This window comes from Ochotona curzoniae, unplaced genomic scaffold (assembly GCF_017591425.1).
Source record: "Ochotona curzoniae isolate NIBS_2020 unplaced genomic scaffold, NIBS_Ocur_1.0 contig_66, whole genome shotgun sequence".
Classification (NCBI taxonomy): Eukaryota; Metazoa; Chordata; class Mammalia; order Lagomorpha; family Ochotonidae; genus Ochotona; species Ochotona curzoniae.
In genome coordinates this window covers 26,725,886-26,743,071 of record NW_024466512.1, presented here as the reverse complement: position 1 = coordinate 26,743,071, position 17,186 = coordinate 26,725,886, and the positions used below count along the sequence as shown (strand labels likewise).

Here is a 17,186-nt window from a genome sequence, read left to right as displayed (position 1 = left end):
AAATTTTGCCCTTTATGTTACAATTCCTAGTTTTTCAGTTTGAATGACATTTGTTTTTCTGTGATTTTATCATTTCTTGCTTCCTGTTCTTTTTTTTTTTTTAATAAATCCCTGAGCTGCATTATTAGGTCATTTATTGGAGCTATTTCTATTTTTCGCAAACATCTGGTATTATAAAAGTCCCTCTCAATACTGTTTTTGCTATATTTCATGGGTTTTGATAGTTTTGTTTTTATTTTCATTTCTTAAAAAGATTTTTTGAATTGCTCAACTTCCTGTATCACATCTCATCCCAGTGATAAATCTCACATATATCGGTGGGTTCTCAGTCCAGGCTGACTAAGTCCCCCTCCTGTTGCCCTGGCCAATATTGGTGGGTGCTTGGTACAGACTGACATAGTCCACCTCCTTTCCTGGCAGGAACAGTGGCCTTGCTCAACTGGCCACACCTATTCAGGTTCTCATTGCTGGGTGTTAAATAATTGATGGACTTGTGACTATTTCTGAAGGGCTGTACTACTGCAATAAAAGAGAAATAAAATAGAGAAAAACTGGAGGGGTGTGGAGCAGAGTCATTGGGTTAGGCGGAAGGAGAAACTCCTGAGACTTTAAAACAATATTATAAAAATAATTTCTTTAAAAAAACCTGAAGATAAAAGAGAGGGTGGATATCTTTTATAAAGCACCGAGCCAAAATAGAGCAGGTACTTAGATTTCCCTACAGAGGAAAAAAAAAACTTCCCCCTTTCCTAAATGTTCCTCTTTAGTTTTGATTCTAACCAAACTTTAAACAATTATGGTGGGCTAAGATTAGAAACCAATTTCATATTAAACATTATATCAGAAAATAATGTAAAACCAAAAGCTAACATGAAAACCAAAGTCCTTTTGGGTTACTTGTGAGCACTCTGACCCTGGCCAAGTCTCTTGTTTTCCACAAATCTATTTCTTCATTTGAAAAGTAAAAATTAATAACCCATCCTTTCAAATAATTTTCTTTGAAAATTTAGTTAGTAACCTTATATTTCTGTTATGATATATATAATTTATAGTAACTATTCTATATTGAAACAATTATAATAAGTAGAATACATTAACTATTTGTATAGTTGTCATTATCAAGTTTTGTCCAAATTTACAACACATCTTAAACACACATATTTTACATGACTTTATCATATGCTAATATACAACTGAGTATATACTTTGCTGATTGTCAAAGTTATACATTCTCAATATGTCTTTAACCTTAACATAGAATTTTGAGTAAATTTCTGGCATCACAGAATGAATTCACTGGTTCTTAAACATAGCTGCACATTGAAACAATCAGTTTTGTCGCGTTTACTTTAAACTGCCAAAACCTGGGCTTAGCAGTAAAAATGAAACCACAATTTATGGAGTAGCTACTGAAAAGAAAGTGAATCTGACTAAAGAGTGTCTCATGTTTATCTCTGCTATGGAGACAAAGTCCATTTGAGTGCAGTACACAATGCATCCCATTGATCGTTTTCTTGGCAAGTAAACAGGCACAGTCTGAATTCTAAGGAGCATTCCAGGGGCCTGTGTTTTCCAGCTCACAGTAATCTCAGCAAGAAGAGAAGGCTCCTGTTACAAGAGCCTGCGCTTTCCAGTTCACAGTAATATCAACAGAGAAAGCTTCAATGGATCCAGCTGTGCTCCTGGTGTTGGCTCTCTCCTGTTTGCTTCTCCTTACCTTCTGGAAGCAGAGCTCAGGCAGAGGAAAGCTGCCTCCTGGACCCACTCCTTTCCCGATCATTGGAAACATTCTACAACTAGATGTGAGGGACATCAGCAAATCCTTGGCTAATGTAAGTAAACACTATACTCTTTCTGTGACAATTATGGGAAAGTTTTTTCACTCCATTTATAAAATAAAATCCATCGCTGGATGCACATTCTTATAACAGATGCTTACACCTTTGAAAGCCTACAAGTTGCTGCAGCCATTCCTAGTCTTTCATTTCCAGCAGTGGCATAGGGAAACCTTTTGTCCCTAGTATGATAAAAGTATTATAATAAAGCAGTGAATGTTGAGATCACCCTTGACTTGTTTTACAATTCTTTCTCTGAAGTTCAATTGTAAGATAAGCGTGGGCCCGATTTTATTCAAGAAATAAGTGCCTGAATTATTTTCTTTCCTTTGGAATTACAGCTTCATAGTGCATGTTTGCTTTTTCAAGACATATTTTCTCTCTTAAAAAGTCCAGATGACAGAGAAAAGGGGAGAGATACAGAGAAAAAAATATTTTACTTGCTTGTTCTATTTCTGCAACTTAGGCCAGTACATCTCAAAATGGGCTATGTAAGGACTGCTGCCGTGATGTTGAAACTGTGCTTTTTCTAGTGTTCATTACAGGCCTGCTCGGTCAGGATCTCCAGAGAAGGGCTGCCCGTGTGACTCTGAGTCACCAGGGTGTTGATTTCAAGATGAATATTTGTGTTGAAAACTTACTCAAGCTACAGAGATTGCATAAACTGTAGAGTTTTATTTACTGTCACAGGAATCTGGGAGCAAATGTGAAGTTCTCAAGTTCACTTTCTCTACTCATAAAAAAGAAAAAGTAAACTTACTGAGTGTGTTGTTGGAGAATGAACTGTAAATTGCAGTCAATGGGCCCGACTACTAGATCCCTTGTGAGTGACAGGTATAATAATCACCATCACATTTCAATATAAATAGCAGAGTTGGAATCCAAGACAGAATGAACACATAACATGTACAATAACACTATCTATCTGAATGTGGCTGACTAGGTGGACTATGATTTGTTTGCTGAAATCCATAACTCTTTTCTCAGTTTTCTAAAGTCTATGGCCCCGTGTTCACCCTGTATTTTGGCACAAAGCCCACTGTGGTGCTACATGGATATGAGGCAGTGAAGGAGGCCCTGATTGATCTTGGAGAAGACTTTGCTGGAAGAGGCAGGTTTCCTATACTGGAAAAAGTTAATAAAGGACTTGGTAAGTGTGCCTGTCTGTGTGTTAAGCAGTGGTCAGGGAGTGGGTGGGGTAGAATACAGGAAATTGAGCAGCCCAGGCAGAACTTTGCCATCCACGTGGTTGCTATCTGTGAGATTCTTCTACTTGCCGGGTTGTCTCACTTGGTTTTTTCTCCCTTTCTGCAAGGAATAATTTTCAGCAATGCCAAGTCATGGAAGGAGATGCGGCGCTTCTCACTCATGACCCTGCGGAATTTCGGGATGGGGAAGAGGAGCATTGAGGACCGAGTTCAAGAGGAGGCCCGCTGCCTTGTGGAGGAGCTGAGGAAAACCAATGGTGAGTGCTCTTTGCTCTGTGCTGATGACCCTCTCACAATGCACTCTCTTTTGTGATGCTCTCGAAAGACTTTCAGCGTGGACAAATCATTCCTTGTCAGCTCCCACATGAGAGAGAGGCAAGCTGAAACAAAGACCAAGGGAGCTTGTATTTACCTGCCTGTGTCTGTAGTAAAACTGTGCATTTTGTGTGGGCTGAGAGTCATTTGATTTTGTTCAGTACTAAGAATGTTAACTTTATTTTCAACTTATAATCATGAGTATCAGTTGGGAGTGTGTTTATGAACAATAATGTCTCCATAGGCTGAATGTGGGTTTCCTATTCAAGAAAATATTATCATGGAAAACAGGGCAAACATAAATGATAGTGACCACCCCATGGCTTCTTGTAGAATACATTAATTCCTTGCAAGGTTTTATATTTGTGTAAATGCTATGGCATGTCTGAGGATTTTCCCAGGCCATTGCATACTTCTGAACAATAATGGTGTTATTCAAAGTTTCAAACATTTTGCTATATCTTAATAATGTTCTTGTTAATCGCCATTTCTCTGCAATTGCAGTGGTTTTAAAAATCATTATTTGTTTTCCATTGTTGCCTTCTACTTCTTCTATCTGTGTATGTATTTTGAGTGATAATCCTGTAGCATAATTATTCAACATGCATGAATACCCATTCATAAAGTGTTTTACTTCACATGACCTCAGCAGATCAGCATAGCTCTTCACTGTCCTGGGTGCATGCTGGGCGTTTTCAGATGTGCTTCTCTCTCCATGTCCGTTGGATTTTAAGCCATGCATGGTAATATTACTTTCCTCCTGGAGTCAACTCTACTAATTCTCTGAAGTGCTGTTCAAGGTGAATCTCAAGAGCAATTCTGGATGGAGGATTTATAAATGTAAAGTTGGGAGCCCTGCACACATAAAGTATGCTGCTTATTTTTATTATAGTCTTACTGTGAGCATCAACCAGATACACACACATACACACACACAAACACTACTTATATATGTATGTATATGAGAGAGAAACAGAGAGAGAGAGAGAGAGAGAGAGAGAGAGAAGGGTGGAGAAATCCGTCTCAAATTCCCACAATGACCAGTGCTTCCCGGGAGCCAGAATTTGAACACATATTTAATGTCGGCCACATGAATAACTGAATTACTACTGATGCCTTCTAGAGTCTGAATTGTCAGGAAGCTTGAGTTACGAATTGGAGTCCAGTTTTGAACAATGCACCCCAATTATGATTGCAAAGCATCTTTTTTCAATTGTTATTAATATTTTCCAGGATAAATTTTTGTAGGTATAGGGATTCCCCCTCCACCTCCACTCCTCATTCCCCCTTTTCTTCCTACCACCAATTTCACACATATCATTACAGTAGGATAGTTCTTCAGCTATACTCACAATCCAACATTGTGCTATTTAAGTTTATCATGACATTGCAGGTATTGGCATGAGTGGAATATCTAGTATCATTTTGTCAAGATATATTTAACATTTTTATTTGGATTGCAAAGCATCTTACCTATTATCCTAGCTACTACACCAATTGCTTACTGGTCATTTTAAATTTTTTCTCATATTACATTAATGTCTTATGTTTTTAACATTTTTAAACATATTAATTTGCTCATAAGCTGTGTCTTTGGTTGCTGATTTTATTTTACTTGCTTCATTTCTCATTATTTTATCTAAAATAATTTTCCAGGTCCACACTGTGTGCTGGTTTCCATCTCAGTGCTTTATTGTCTATGGACTTTACAGACATAAGCGATTTACTTTGAAAACCTCATTATGTTCAACATTTTTTTTTTGCATCACAAATAACAGATCTCTTGCATTGAAAGAGTATATATAAAACAAGAAGTTTGAATCAAATATTGGAAATATCGTTTTAACTTGTATTGTAATTCTCTACTCAGGTTTCCAGTGAAGGGATGTGTTTATTTTACATGTGCCATTATTTTTCAGAAGTTTCAAGAATTTGTAACAGCAAAAACTGTCTCAATTACAATGCATAAAAATAAAATGCTTTGCATTTTAATGGGACTTAGAAATTGTTTTCAATTCTTCAGCCTCATCCTGTGATCCCACCTTTATCCTGGGTTGTGCTCCCTGCAATGTGATCTGCTCCATTATTTTTCATAATCGCTTTGACTATAAAGATAAGGATTTTCTTAAACTAATGGAAAAATTGAATGAGGATATTAAGAACCTGAGTTCTCCATGGTTGCAGGTGAGAGAAAATTTATTTTCTTTTTCTTTCTTTATTTTTTTGAGATATCACTTATGTTCTTTGAACTGACCAGTCTAAATTCAAGATGTGAAATGAATTTTTGGATAGAGCTTGTTTTATCACTGAATAGCAGGGGAAAAGTAATGAACGTTTTGTAGACATTCAGTACCCAAAATTCTCTGCTGGTATTCAAGTTCATTAGTTTTTGCCAATTGAATTTTTCACTGTAGTTCAAGACCTGCTTCTGTAAAGTTTTTCTGAATGCCCAAAACTGCCGTCATCAATGAAGAGACTTCTAGCCTTGCCTCTTTCATTGGTTCCTTTTTTGAAAGTCAGATTCATAGGAGAGAGAGGGATACACGTGGAGAGATTGTTCATACACTTATTCATTACTCCAACAGCCATGATGTCCAGGACTGGTGCAAACCTGACTCCTTCCAGTTTCCCATTGTGGATGGCAGAACACAAAGACCTGTGCTATCCTCCACTGCCTTTCCAAGTGCATTAGCAGGGAACTGGATCTAAAGTCAAGCAGCCAGGATTTGAACTGGTGACCTGTGGCATCATAATCTATGTGCCTTAGCCCTCTATGCTACAGCATTGACTCCCCAGCCTCTTTTGCAAGGCTCCTGCTCCCCACAAGATTTGTCATCCAGCAAATTCTAAGGTATCTCTTTACCTTATTACTTGGCAGAAATAATTAGGAACAGAAGAGAAACACACAGAGAGAACTTCCATCTAGTGGTTCATTTTCTGAATGTCTTTGTCTTCAACAACCTGGCTGGTGCCAGGATCCATGAAATCAAGTACTTGGGACACCTTATCTGCCTCTCAGGTATATTAGTTGGAAGGTGGATGGGTAGTTCAGAAGTTGAGACATCTCAAGGGTGGCTTTACCTTCTGTAACACAATGCCCTAAATTTTCTATCTTCTATTTCAAGTTTGTAGGGCAAGAATGATGCGAAAAATAAGATTTATGTAAAGGAGACTTTGTAGTATAAAAAAACATTTTGCAATTCTAGGAAATGACTGTCATATTTGTTCCACTAGCCAGGCTTCTTTCACTCTCTCTCTCAAGTATTTTTGGAAACATAGAGGATTAAGACATATTTGCCATAAAAATGACTCAATATGGATGTCAAATTTTATTCATATTTATGGCTATGATAACTATGTCTTGAAATATATACATATCTAACTATTATTTTCTCTTTTAGATCTGCAATATTTTCCCATTTCTCATTAAGTGTTTCCCTGGAATTTGTAACAATTTGCTAAAAGATGCTGATTACACAAGAAAATTTATTATGGAGAAAGTGAGAGAACATGAAAAATCATTGGATGTGGAAAATCCTCGGGACTTTATTGATTGTTTCTTAATCAAAATGGAGCAGGTAAATTATTCACAACAGCTCACCCTTTGGTTGCTTCTGCATGTTGAGGTTCCTTGAATAACTCTGTATATACAGGGTATGTTTCAATGAGTTTGTGGATTAATCCCAGCATCATGAAATATATTTAGGTACTTCATATAAGGTTTGTGGAAACAGACTTATTTGGTGTGAAATGTGAAGCCCATACATTTTCCCTACAATATAGTTTTCATGAAGTTTTTGAGATATGTAACATAAAATTAAATTATCGAAAGATTAGAATACATGGGCCTTTTTCTTTAGTTGAAAATAATCTACCAGAGGAGAAACATGATAGTTTGGGCTATCTTCTGCAGCTTTCCCAAATAATAAGCAGGGAGTTGGATTGGAAGTGGAACAGCCATGGTTTGAACTGGTGCCTGCATAGGAAACCTGCTCTTGGAAGTGGAGGATGAGCCAGCCCATATATACTTACTCTTAACAGAAAAATTTCTCTCTTCTTATGACATTAGTTATTGCTTTTTATCCATTTGCTTCAGTTTTAAGTGAGTTATCACTAGCGTTTTTAATGGGATGGGACATAAAAAATTACTATCATGAAATTCCTTTAACTTTTATTTTCTAATGTTTTAATGTCTCCTTTGTTATGGAAAATCAGGTTTTCCAGTGTAGAATGTTGGTTGACTGCATTTTATCCTGTCAACAACTCCTTAGATAATACCAGACACATTTCATTTTATTTCTTCTCTTTTCCTTTCTTTTATGATTTATTCATTTTTCTTTAAATATTTAACACACACACACAGATAGAGAAGAGCAGAGATATCTTCTGTCCCCCTGGGTCACTTTACAAATGGATGTGATGATGAGAGTGGAGCTGGTCAAAGTCAGGAGCAAAGACTTGAGCCACTCAGCTGTCTTTTCAGGATCTTAGAAGGCAGCTCGATAGGAAGTGGGGCAGCCTGAATTAGGACAGGCACTGCAAGCAAAGGATCAACTTGCTAGCCTGCTGCACTTGTGCCCTTGTAACTGTATTTTAATAACTCTATTTTTTACCTGTGACTTCTTTCAGCTCTATGAGCATTGTAGAAACTTATTTTATAATAAATCCCAGATCTGGGTTGCATCAGAATTGATTTCTAAAATCATTTTTAAACTGTTAGTGGCACGTGTTTCTTTTTTATATATACTATGTAATTTTTGTTTGAGAACTGCACATATAATACAATGTGTTCATTCTGGAAATAAGACTTTTATGTCTTGCATAAGTTGGTTATACATGACAAAGATTACAACTGTCTAGTACTTATAGATTGTGATATGTAACTTTAGTGAAGGTTGAATTTCCTGCTATGTTTTCACTTGAGTCTTGTTCTGTTATCATGTGGAATCCATCAATGATGTGTCATTGCCATAGATTTCCTTAACTTCTTTGTTCCAACAAGAATCAAGAAAAAGTCGTTCTGTTCTTTAATTTCCTCATTTAATGCCCCTGGAGTAGTTGTTTGAGCCACAGCATTGGAACAGTGGTCAGGTCAATGGCAATCCGTAGTGGTCAGCCCAATAGAAACACTTGCAGTGCAAAATGTCCTACTTGGCCATCCTGGGATCAAAATACTTCACAGAAACACAGGACTCTCCCTACACCACAGAACTGAGGTGTAGGGAATATTGGCCTCTAGTGACCAGTGAGATGTCACATTAGTGAAAGGTAGCAGATACTTTGTTCATCCAGTGTTCACCTGGCTGCTGTAAGTTTGACTAGATTCCTGGTGCCTGAAATAGTTTCTTCAGAAAAATCATTCAAGATCATTGATCTTTTTCCATGGAGTGCCTGATTCTTACACTGATCTGTCATCTTACCACATTGAACTAGAAGTGCTACCCTATATATAGGACACAATATTACTGTGTTTATCTGTGACATGGAATGTTTCTCCTTTATTTGTTTTAACTTCTTTTAATATGATATATAATTAGCTGCATTATGATAAGTTATATACTGGTTAACAGAAAGTCTTCTATATCCTTCAAGGATGAATCTGTTAATAATTGCTGATGAACACACTGCTTTTCTAACTGAGTAGAGTATTTATTAGTTGATGAATTTAGAAAAATATGTGATTGTTATTACTAAAACATATGATGATATTTGCCTGGCAAATGTATAGGTTCTTGGATTTGTTTTCAGTGAGGGCTTTTTTTCCCCAATAATACTGAATGTGATCCTGATATATGTGTGTTATAAGAACATCATGAAGATAATGCATTAGTTAGAAAATTATATCTAAGTACCCAGCTTGGTAGCCTGGCATCTGGGGTCCTCACTTGGCATGAGCTGGGGTCCCTGTGTGGGTGCCAGTTTTAGTCCCAACAACCCTGCTTCCCTGCTTATGTCCCGGGAGGGCAGTCCAGGTCAGCCTGGGACCTTGGGTCCCAGAGCACATGTTGGAGAGCCAGGACGGTGGGCGTTATTCTAGGATCCTGGCTTCAGGTAGCCTCAGCTCTTGCTGTTGGGAGTGAAACAGCTTACAGAGGATCTTCCTGTCTCTCCTCTTTGTTTCTCTGCCTTTCCAATAAAAATAAAATAAATCTTAAAAACCAAAACTATATCTAAATCTACATCTATACAAAATATTTGTATGTATGAATTACACCTTTTGCTAAATTTATTTTTTTCCATTATTATCAATTCTTTTTCACATCATCTTTATAGTTCTAAGCCAATCTCTCTCATCTTTGTCAATGTCTTCCTCCTAATTTCCAGTGCATAGAGACCTCTGTTTACCTAGCCCCATAGCCTTGGCATCAGCAACACTCCTATTTATTCATTTATTTGTAGGGATAGTTCATGCCTCACATTCTGTCATCATGACTGCAGTGTCTCTTCACTCTGTATATTCCTATTCATTTCCGCACCTGTCCCCTTGTTTATATTACCTGTTGCCTTCCACTGGGATAGAAGTAAGGCAGACCTCATCCAGTTTTAATGGACATATTAGATTTAATGGCATGTTCCTGTTTACCAAAATATTTATTAATTAAGGTAATCCTTGTATACAAGCAAGAGAATATGTGGATAATAATTTCTTAAACCAAAAGTGTATTTATTTGCCACAAATGCAACATGTCTCAAACTGAGCCAATCTGGCAATAATATAGCAGTTTTAATGCATCAGAGATACGCAAAAAAATTTTTTTGTATCCCATAGTTAGGACTTAGAATTTGGCTTTCATGGTTATAACCTTGTGTTCCAAGATAATGTTTGTTCTGCCTCATCAGTGTTTTGAATGAGAAGAACATGAAAGCCGCAGTGCCATTAGACTTCTGCTTGTATAGTTTTGTGACAAATTTTCATGCCTGGACTACCCAGCTAGAGGGTGACATGAACAGTGATTTTATGCAAACAAGAAATAAGGTGGTTTTCAATCCATGTTGAACATAATTTTTGAAGCATCTCCAATAATCCCACAATATAACAATATACTGTTATAGTGTTGAACTTTCAGGTTTCCCTGTTAGTTGGCTTTTAAAACAGCAATATGAGTTATTTTGGATTCATTATATTAAAATGCTGTGATTAATATGTAATAAATTATGCTGGCAAATGATTTGTTAAATTGCATGAAATCGTTCCTAGGAAAAGAACAGTCCACAGTCAGAGTTCAATTATGAGAGTTTGGTAATCACTGTGTCTGATCTGTTTGGAGCTGGCACAGAGACAACCAGCACGACACTGAGGTACTGTCTCCTGCTCCTGCTGAAGCACCCAGAGGTCAGAGGTAAGGATTCAGGGACGAAACTGAGAGGCTGGGGCTAGTTCTTCCACCCTTTTTCTCCTACTCTGCCAACAGTTGTCCTCTACACGCTGTGGTGGCCAGATTCATGAAGGACAACTTAGTACACTTCGGGAGGACAGCTGAGAGAGGTGGAGACAGCATGAAGCACAAAGAGAAGTGAAGCTCAGGGCGAGTGTCTGCATTAATGAGACCTGATGGGTGGCATGTGGGTTTAGTTTGTTTTTATGTTGCAAAGTCCTGTGGGACCTTGGTTAGTAATAAGCTCATGCTTGTATCTAGACTTTCTTACTGTGATAACTCAGTGTTCTACAGCAGCTACACGTTCTTATTGTGGCAGAATTGTGGTTTAATGTGGCCACCAGGGTTCATTCCAGTGGGGAAATATTCTCTAAGGTCAGATGCAGAGACATGTATTCTGTTTTAGTCTGAAGACCCTAAAGGACTTCTATTTCTCTAGAATTCTATTTCCTTATAGCTTGTGTGATATAAAATAGAAATTCTGTGAAGACTGTCAATAATTTTATGCTTTAGAAGCAACTATATTTAGAAAGTTACCAGGAAGAACTGGTTTTGTAACTGGTAAAGCTTTTCCTGACTCAATCATATTTTTTATTCATTTTATCGTATCTGTTCATTTTGTTACCACGTGTACCATTTCGGGGGGTCATATATGTATTTTACTGGCCATTTTAAAATAGATTTATCAGTGTTTGTCTTAACATTAATTTGCCTTATTCTTCCAGATGTCCTTCTGGGAATACAACTTATAATTTTGATGAGAAAACCACCCTATTGCTCACAAAACTCTACATGTGCCAGATTTCCTCCTCCCACCTCACCACTTCTCACCTGTGTCTTCTCAGCTAAAGTGCAGGAGGAGATTGAGAGTGTGATCGGCAGACACCGGAGCCCCTGCATGCAGGACAGGAGCCGCATGCCCTACACGGACGCTGTCATCCACGAGGTCCAGAGATTCATTGACCTCATACCCACTAACCTGCCCCATGCAGTGACACGGGATGTTTACTTCAGAAACTACCTCATCCCCAAGGTAAGAGTGTTTTCACTATTTAACCTCAGTGCTCATTAAACTTTGATCCACAGTGTGCTTCCTACGCCCACACCATATGACAGGGTGGCAAAGTCCCTTGGTGTGGTATTTTGCTGGACTCAATGCTGTTTCTTGTTTGGTGCTTGACAGTGTCCTAATGAAGTTTTTTTTTTGTTCAGCAGCACAAGTTCAAACACAACTCAGACTTAGGTCACATCAGCAAGCAATGAGTTCAAGGAAAGTTAATAAGGTACTTTGATCAAAGCACTATTGAGAGGAGGAATAATAAAGAACACTGTCAGCCCTTGGTCAGCTAATTAGGCAAAGTACAGATGTTTGCCTTTTGTCAAGGAAAGCATGAAAACATCTCCAAGGATGCATTGAGAGAACATGCAGGCTGCCTGAGGAGCCCTTTAACTCTTCTTCCTGGAGCCTCTTCACAACAGGTTCTCAGTCTTGCATCTAACACAGCAGCTTATCTTGTTGGATGCATCCTGACATCGCCTCCTTTTTAAATTTTCTAGTGGCAATAACATTAGTGCAATTTCTAATCTGGCATTTCTTTGAGCAGTGAGTGGTCCTTGGGACTGTCTACATCCTATAAATAGAAAACAGAGACAAATAAGAACAGCTCTAACTGCTGCAATTAGTGCAATTGCAGTGCTCAGTTATGAAAGCTTGGCACTCACTGTGACTGAATTGTTTAGAGTTGGCACAGAGAAAACACAATCTAAGAGTCAGTTTAAAACACCAGTTGTAACCAAGTGGATGGGAATGCAACAACAATAAGTATGATTACTACTTACCACAGTAGCACAAGTAAGCACAGCTTTCATGGGCAACAGAAGATTTTCTGCTGTATTTGGCACCCCATGTTGGTGAGGATCCTTTTCACCTTTCTAGCCAAAGCCTTTACCTGCACCAAGAAGGAAGGTCATCTTTATGTTGATATGGCAATATCTGTTTTGGGGGAGGGGAGAGATGAGGTGGTTTAGCACTGCAATTTTTTCCATCACCTCTTCTACTGGAAGTACTCCTGGTGTTTGTATCCTAGGGTCAGATGCACAAAAGAGGAATTTATACTTCTGTGGAGGATAGTTCCAATATATCCAAAAAACCAGGAAAAGCTATTTGTATCTTTTCATTTAATATTAGTACTCCACCCTAACATAGGATATAGCGAATTGACATCCCCTAGTAGACTTTGGTAATTTTTTGAAGTTTAAAATGTAAACTTTCTAATTGAGACCTTCTAGGGTTTAATGGTTTGTCTTCCCATCACATGTCCTAAATAGTTAACCACATATGCTCTTGGTATTTTCTCAGGATTGATAATGAGCCCGTGCTGCTGTAAATTCTCTTTGAGTATAGTATAGGCTTGTTATAGCACATTAGCAGAAGCAGCAAAAGAATAAGATTTCATCCATATAATGAATAAGATAAATATATGGAAGAGTTTTGTGAACAGGATCTATAGCTCTTACAACAAAATATTGACACACAATAGGTGAATTAGTCATTCCTTGAGGGAGTATTCTCCGTTGATATCATTGATAGAAGCCAGAATCAAAAAGGCCAATCTCAGTCTATAGTTTCATGCATAAAAATGTAAAAAACAATCTTTGAGGTCTAATGCAATCAGTTCCCAATCCTCAGGAAATGTGCCAGGCCAAAGGAGCCCGCCCAGGTTGTAAAGGGCCCATAGTAATCATAGTGGTATTTACATTTCATAAATCAATCAACAGTCTCCATTTCCCTGACTTCTTTTTTAATAACAAGCATGGGGGAATTCCAGGGAGAGAATGAAATTTCTGTGTGCCACTTTTCTAATTGTTGTAGTAATTCTTTTATTTTACCTTAATTATTTTTTGATCAGTAAACATAGACTGTAATGTATGCTGACAACTGGAAATTTTCTTAGAGCAACAATAGCTTTTAAAGAGTGAAATGAAACTAAAATTTATCTTGAGACCATTTTTCAACAATATTGAGGCCAAGGAGTGTTACTGTAATACAACCCTCATACACCTTTAAAAAAAAATACACATATACCCCAGGAGAACATTACAGTACAGTTCTGATTAATGGTTGTTATTTTGGCACCACACCTGTAAAATTAAACAGATTTAACAGAAACATAGACGTCAAGACAGACAAGTGGCCACCTCGCTCTTAAATTAAGAAACCTAATGGGCCACAATGGTGTCGCTTAAGGACTCTGACTCATGAAATTGTGCTGTGTCAAGTCTTATTGAGTTCCAAATGAGTACTCAAAACAGAAACAGGTTATATGGTGAGATACCTGTTTCTGGGTAAAGGTCAGTGCAAATCCTGTGAGTCAGGATGCTGGACAGGCTGCTAAGAGCATGTTAATCAGCACAGTACCTACCCCACCTCGTCCCTGCCTACCGAGCTGGGTTACAGATGGTCACTGCTCTTACTAGGGTCTCCACCATGTTGCAGTGTGCAAAAGAGATAATTCCAGACAAGTCTAGGATACACTGAGGAGTCTTTATTAACCAAGCTAGATGATAGCAATGCCCACTAGAAATCATCAAATGAAAAGTCACCATGGTGATTCAGCCTAAACCAAAACCCTGAGAGAAAAAATGGCCATTACTGCAAAACCCATCCCTTAAAGAGAAGACCTATATTTTATCTTTCCCAGAAAATTAAATTATCCTAAGAGATATGCAGTGAGCAACCTGGGCACATTTACAAAACTGTAAACATTTAGAGTTTTCTGGCTGTTTGACCTAAATTTCATTATTGTTAGGCATCACCTGTCCTGAAACTCTTGAAAGAACACACAAATTTGAATTAGACTTTTTTTATTTTTAGATATCTGTAATAGTAGTATTTTGATATGACAAAGTTTTTTGCACTTAGCATTTACAATATATTTAATAGAATCCAAATTGTCAGATCAGCTGTTGTCTCCACAAATGAAAAGACAAATCCTTTGATATTTCCAGGAGACTTCACTAAAAAATACCACTCTCCACAAATTTGAATTTTTGAATGCCTTTCAAGGATGCCAGGAAGGCTGAAAATATTTAAGAAAAGTAGGATCCTTTTACGTGACACGATAGAGATTAAATTCTTGTCATAAAGCCCTAACTTCTAAGCAGGACATAGCTTTTACTAATTTTAAGCAATGATATTTTAATGAGACAGAGAACACAAAGGTTACCTTAACATTAAAAAGTTGTAGATAAGAATTAGCACATTCATTTAGCTCACATTCCTGTGAAGAATCCTTTCCATCCTTCAGCACATCACTGGCTAGAAGCACTACCTGCATGAATGTTGCATCTCACTTGGTGAGAACCTATGTTCATGAGGAATACAGGTGTGCATTTTGTTTTGTTTTTTTTTATGTTGTGGCCTTGTTTCCTTTCAACACCAAAGTGATACTGATCTTATGCAAAGATGCTGGTGGAGTTTCATCATTTTAATATCCTCAAATAGTCTGAAAAATATTGGAATCCAATTTTAAATTGTCAAGTCCTGGATGTCTCCTGGATGGAAGAAGCTTAATTATTGCTTCAGTCTCATTTCTTGCTGTGGGTCCATTGATTGCTAATTACTTCTGGATTTAATATTGAGAATTTATGTATTTCCAGAGAATTAAACCTTTCTTTGAGTGTTTCCAGTTTATTAGCATATAGTCTTTCTTAGCATTTTTTAATGAGCGTTACAAAACCACTTGTGTTGTCTGTAATGTTCCCTTTTTCATCTCTAAGTATATGTATGAGCTTTCCTCCTACTTTTTAATTTGTTTATCTGGCTAGAGGTTTATTTAAGTTAGGTTCAAATTAAAGGTTGCATTTAATAATATTTTGGAGATCACAATTTTTTTAAAAGTTCAATCTCATTTATTTTTTCTATGATCAATATTATTTTGTTCCTGCTCTTGATATCAATTTTGTTTATCTTATAGTATTTCTTATAGAGATGATCATTAGATCTTTAAGGTATTTATTTTTTCTTTAATGTAAACATTTAATACTTCAAAGTTACCTCTTAATTTTGATTTTGTTGTATCCCCAAATCTTGATATAACTGATTTTATTTTCACTTATTTCGAGAAAGTGAAACCATGCTCACTTCTTCAAAAGCATTTTGGACAAGCTGTTTCCCCCAGTTAGCTTTTGTGTCTCTTTTATCCAGGGCACCACTATCATCCCATCACTGACATCCGTGCTACATGATGAAAAAGAATTTTCCAACCCTAAAGTATTTGACCCTGGACATTTTCTGGACGAAAGTGGCAACTTTAAGAAGAGTGACTACTTCATGCCCTTCTCAGCAGGTAATCAAAATGTTAGTTACAGTGAGATGTGAGATGTGCAGCAAGCGTGTCTGACCTCGTTCATTTGTCTACAGAGTCATCTTCAAAAACAGCCATCATTGCTCCATGTCCTCTTTGAACCAGTCGCAAATACAGGGTTTTTTACATGCAATTATACACAGGAAATGATTCCCCTCTCTGTGTTGTTTATTTTCAGGAAAACGGGTTTGTGTGGGAGAGGGCCTGGCCCGCATGGAGCTGTTTTTGTTCCTGACCACCATCTTACAGAATTTCAATCTGAAATCTGTGGTTGAACCAAAGGACCTTGACATCACTGCAGTCGCCAATGGATTAATTGCTGTTCCACCTCCATACCACCTCTGCTTCATTCCTGTTTAGATGGAGCACCCTGGCTGCTGGTGCACTGGCATCTACAGTTCCCTTTTCTATCATTAACTTCATTTATAACTCTTTCACATCTCAGCATTCTCTGAGATCCAGTGAACACACAAGCTCCATTAATGGAATGCTATAAGGTAATTTCACAACAATTTCTTCTATTTTGTTTTTTCTGAATTACTAACACTAAGACTTATCACTCTAACAGAAAAAAAAGTCTAAATTTCGACACATTCTTCCTTCTGAATGTTCTTACTTAAAAAAAAAAAAAACCTTAATGTAAGGTTAAGCTACAAATAGTCTTCTTTCATGCATTAGGTAGGTAAGAAATCAAAGAACATAAGACTCCCAAGAGTCTCATAATGACAAGTAGAGAGTATTAAAAAAAAGGGGTGGGGGTAGAAAACTGACTGTCACCACATTTTATCCAAGGTGTTTTTAGGAAACTTTTATTTCATCTTCAAATATTTGCTTATTTATTTGATGGAGTTATACACATACACACATGTACAAACACAAGAGAGAGACAGAGAGAGAAATAGAGTTCTATTTGTGGACAATCGCCCATGGGCTTCTGCTTGATGCCTGGTGGACATGGCTCCCTGCTTACCTGCCCATGACCTAAGGCACAGCTTCCAGCCCTACAGGAAGGTCAAGGGGAATATATATGGAGCATGACCTCCGAAATGACTAGAAGGTCAAGGGAAATGGACGTGCCTTATAGCC

At 37.5% G+C, this 17,186-nt stretch overlaps 1 protein-coding gene across 4 annotated transcripts; it reads left to right on the top strand.

The window, feature by feature from the left end:
* The first annotated feature begins 1,664 nt into the window (after nucleotides 1-1,664).
* On the top strand, nucleotides 1,665-16,499 carry LOC121164010 (cytochrome P450 2C5-like). 4 transcript variants are annotated; one of them, XM_040991846.1, is made up of 9 exons: nucleotides 1,665-1,832; nucleotides 2,823-2,985; nucleotides 3,151-3,300; nucleotides 5,382-5,542; nucleotides 6,760-6,936; nucleotides 10,557-10,698; nucleotides 11,580-11,767; nucleotides 15,941-16,082; nucleotides 16,279-16,499. In XM_040991846.1, exons 1-9 carry the CDS (start codon nucleotides 1,665-1,667, stop codon nucleotides 16,458-16,460), a joined length of 1,473 nt encoding a protein of 490 aa, XP_040847780.1. In that variant the 3' UTR covers nucleotides 16,461-16,499. The 4 variants fall into 4 exon arrangements, with proteins under 4 accessions (XP_040847780.1, XP_040847779.1, XP_040847778.1 ...); XM_040991845.1 differs by having other exon boundaries at nucleotides 6,760-6,965; nucleotides 10,568-10,698; XM_040991844.1 differs by having other exon boundaries at nucleotides 6,760-6,984; nucleotides 10,581-10,698.
* Nucleotides 16,500-17,186: the final 687 nt, after the last annotated feature.

Excerpts from the sequence above, each read along its gene's own strand:
- LOC121164010 (XM_040991844.1), top strand. The coding sequence starts at position 1,665 with ATGGATCCAGCTGTGCTCCTGGTGTTGGCTCTCTCCTGTTTGCTTCTC. Across the intron at positions 1,833-2,822 it reads TCAGCAAATCCTTGGCTAAT|TTTTCTAAAGTCTATGGCCC; the intron begins GTAAGTAAACAC and ends CTCTTTTCTCAG. Across the intron at positions 10,699-11,579 it reads GAAGCACCCAGAGGTCAGAG|CTAAAGTGCAGGAGGAGATT; the intron begins GTAAGGATTCAG and ends GTGTCTTCTCAG.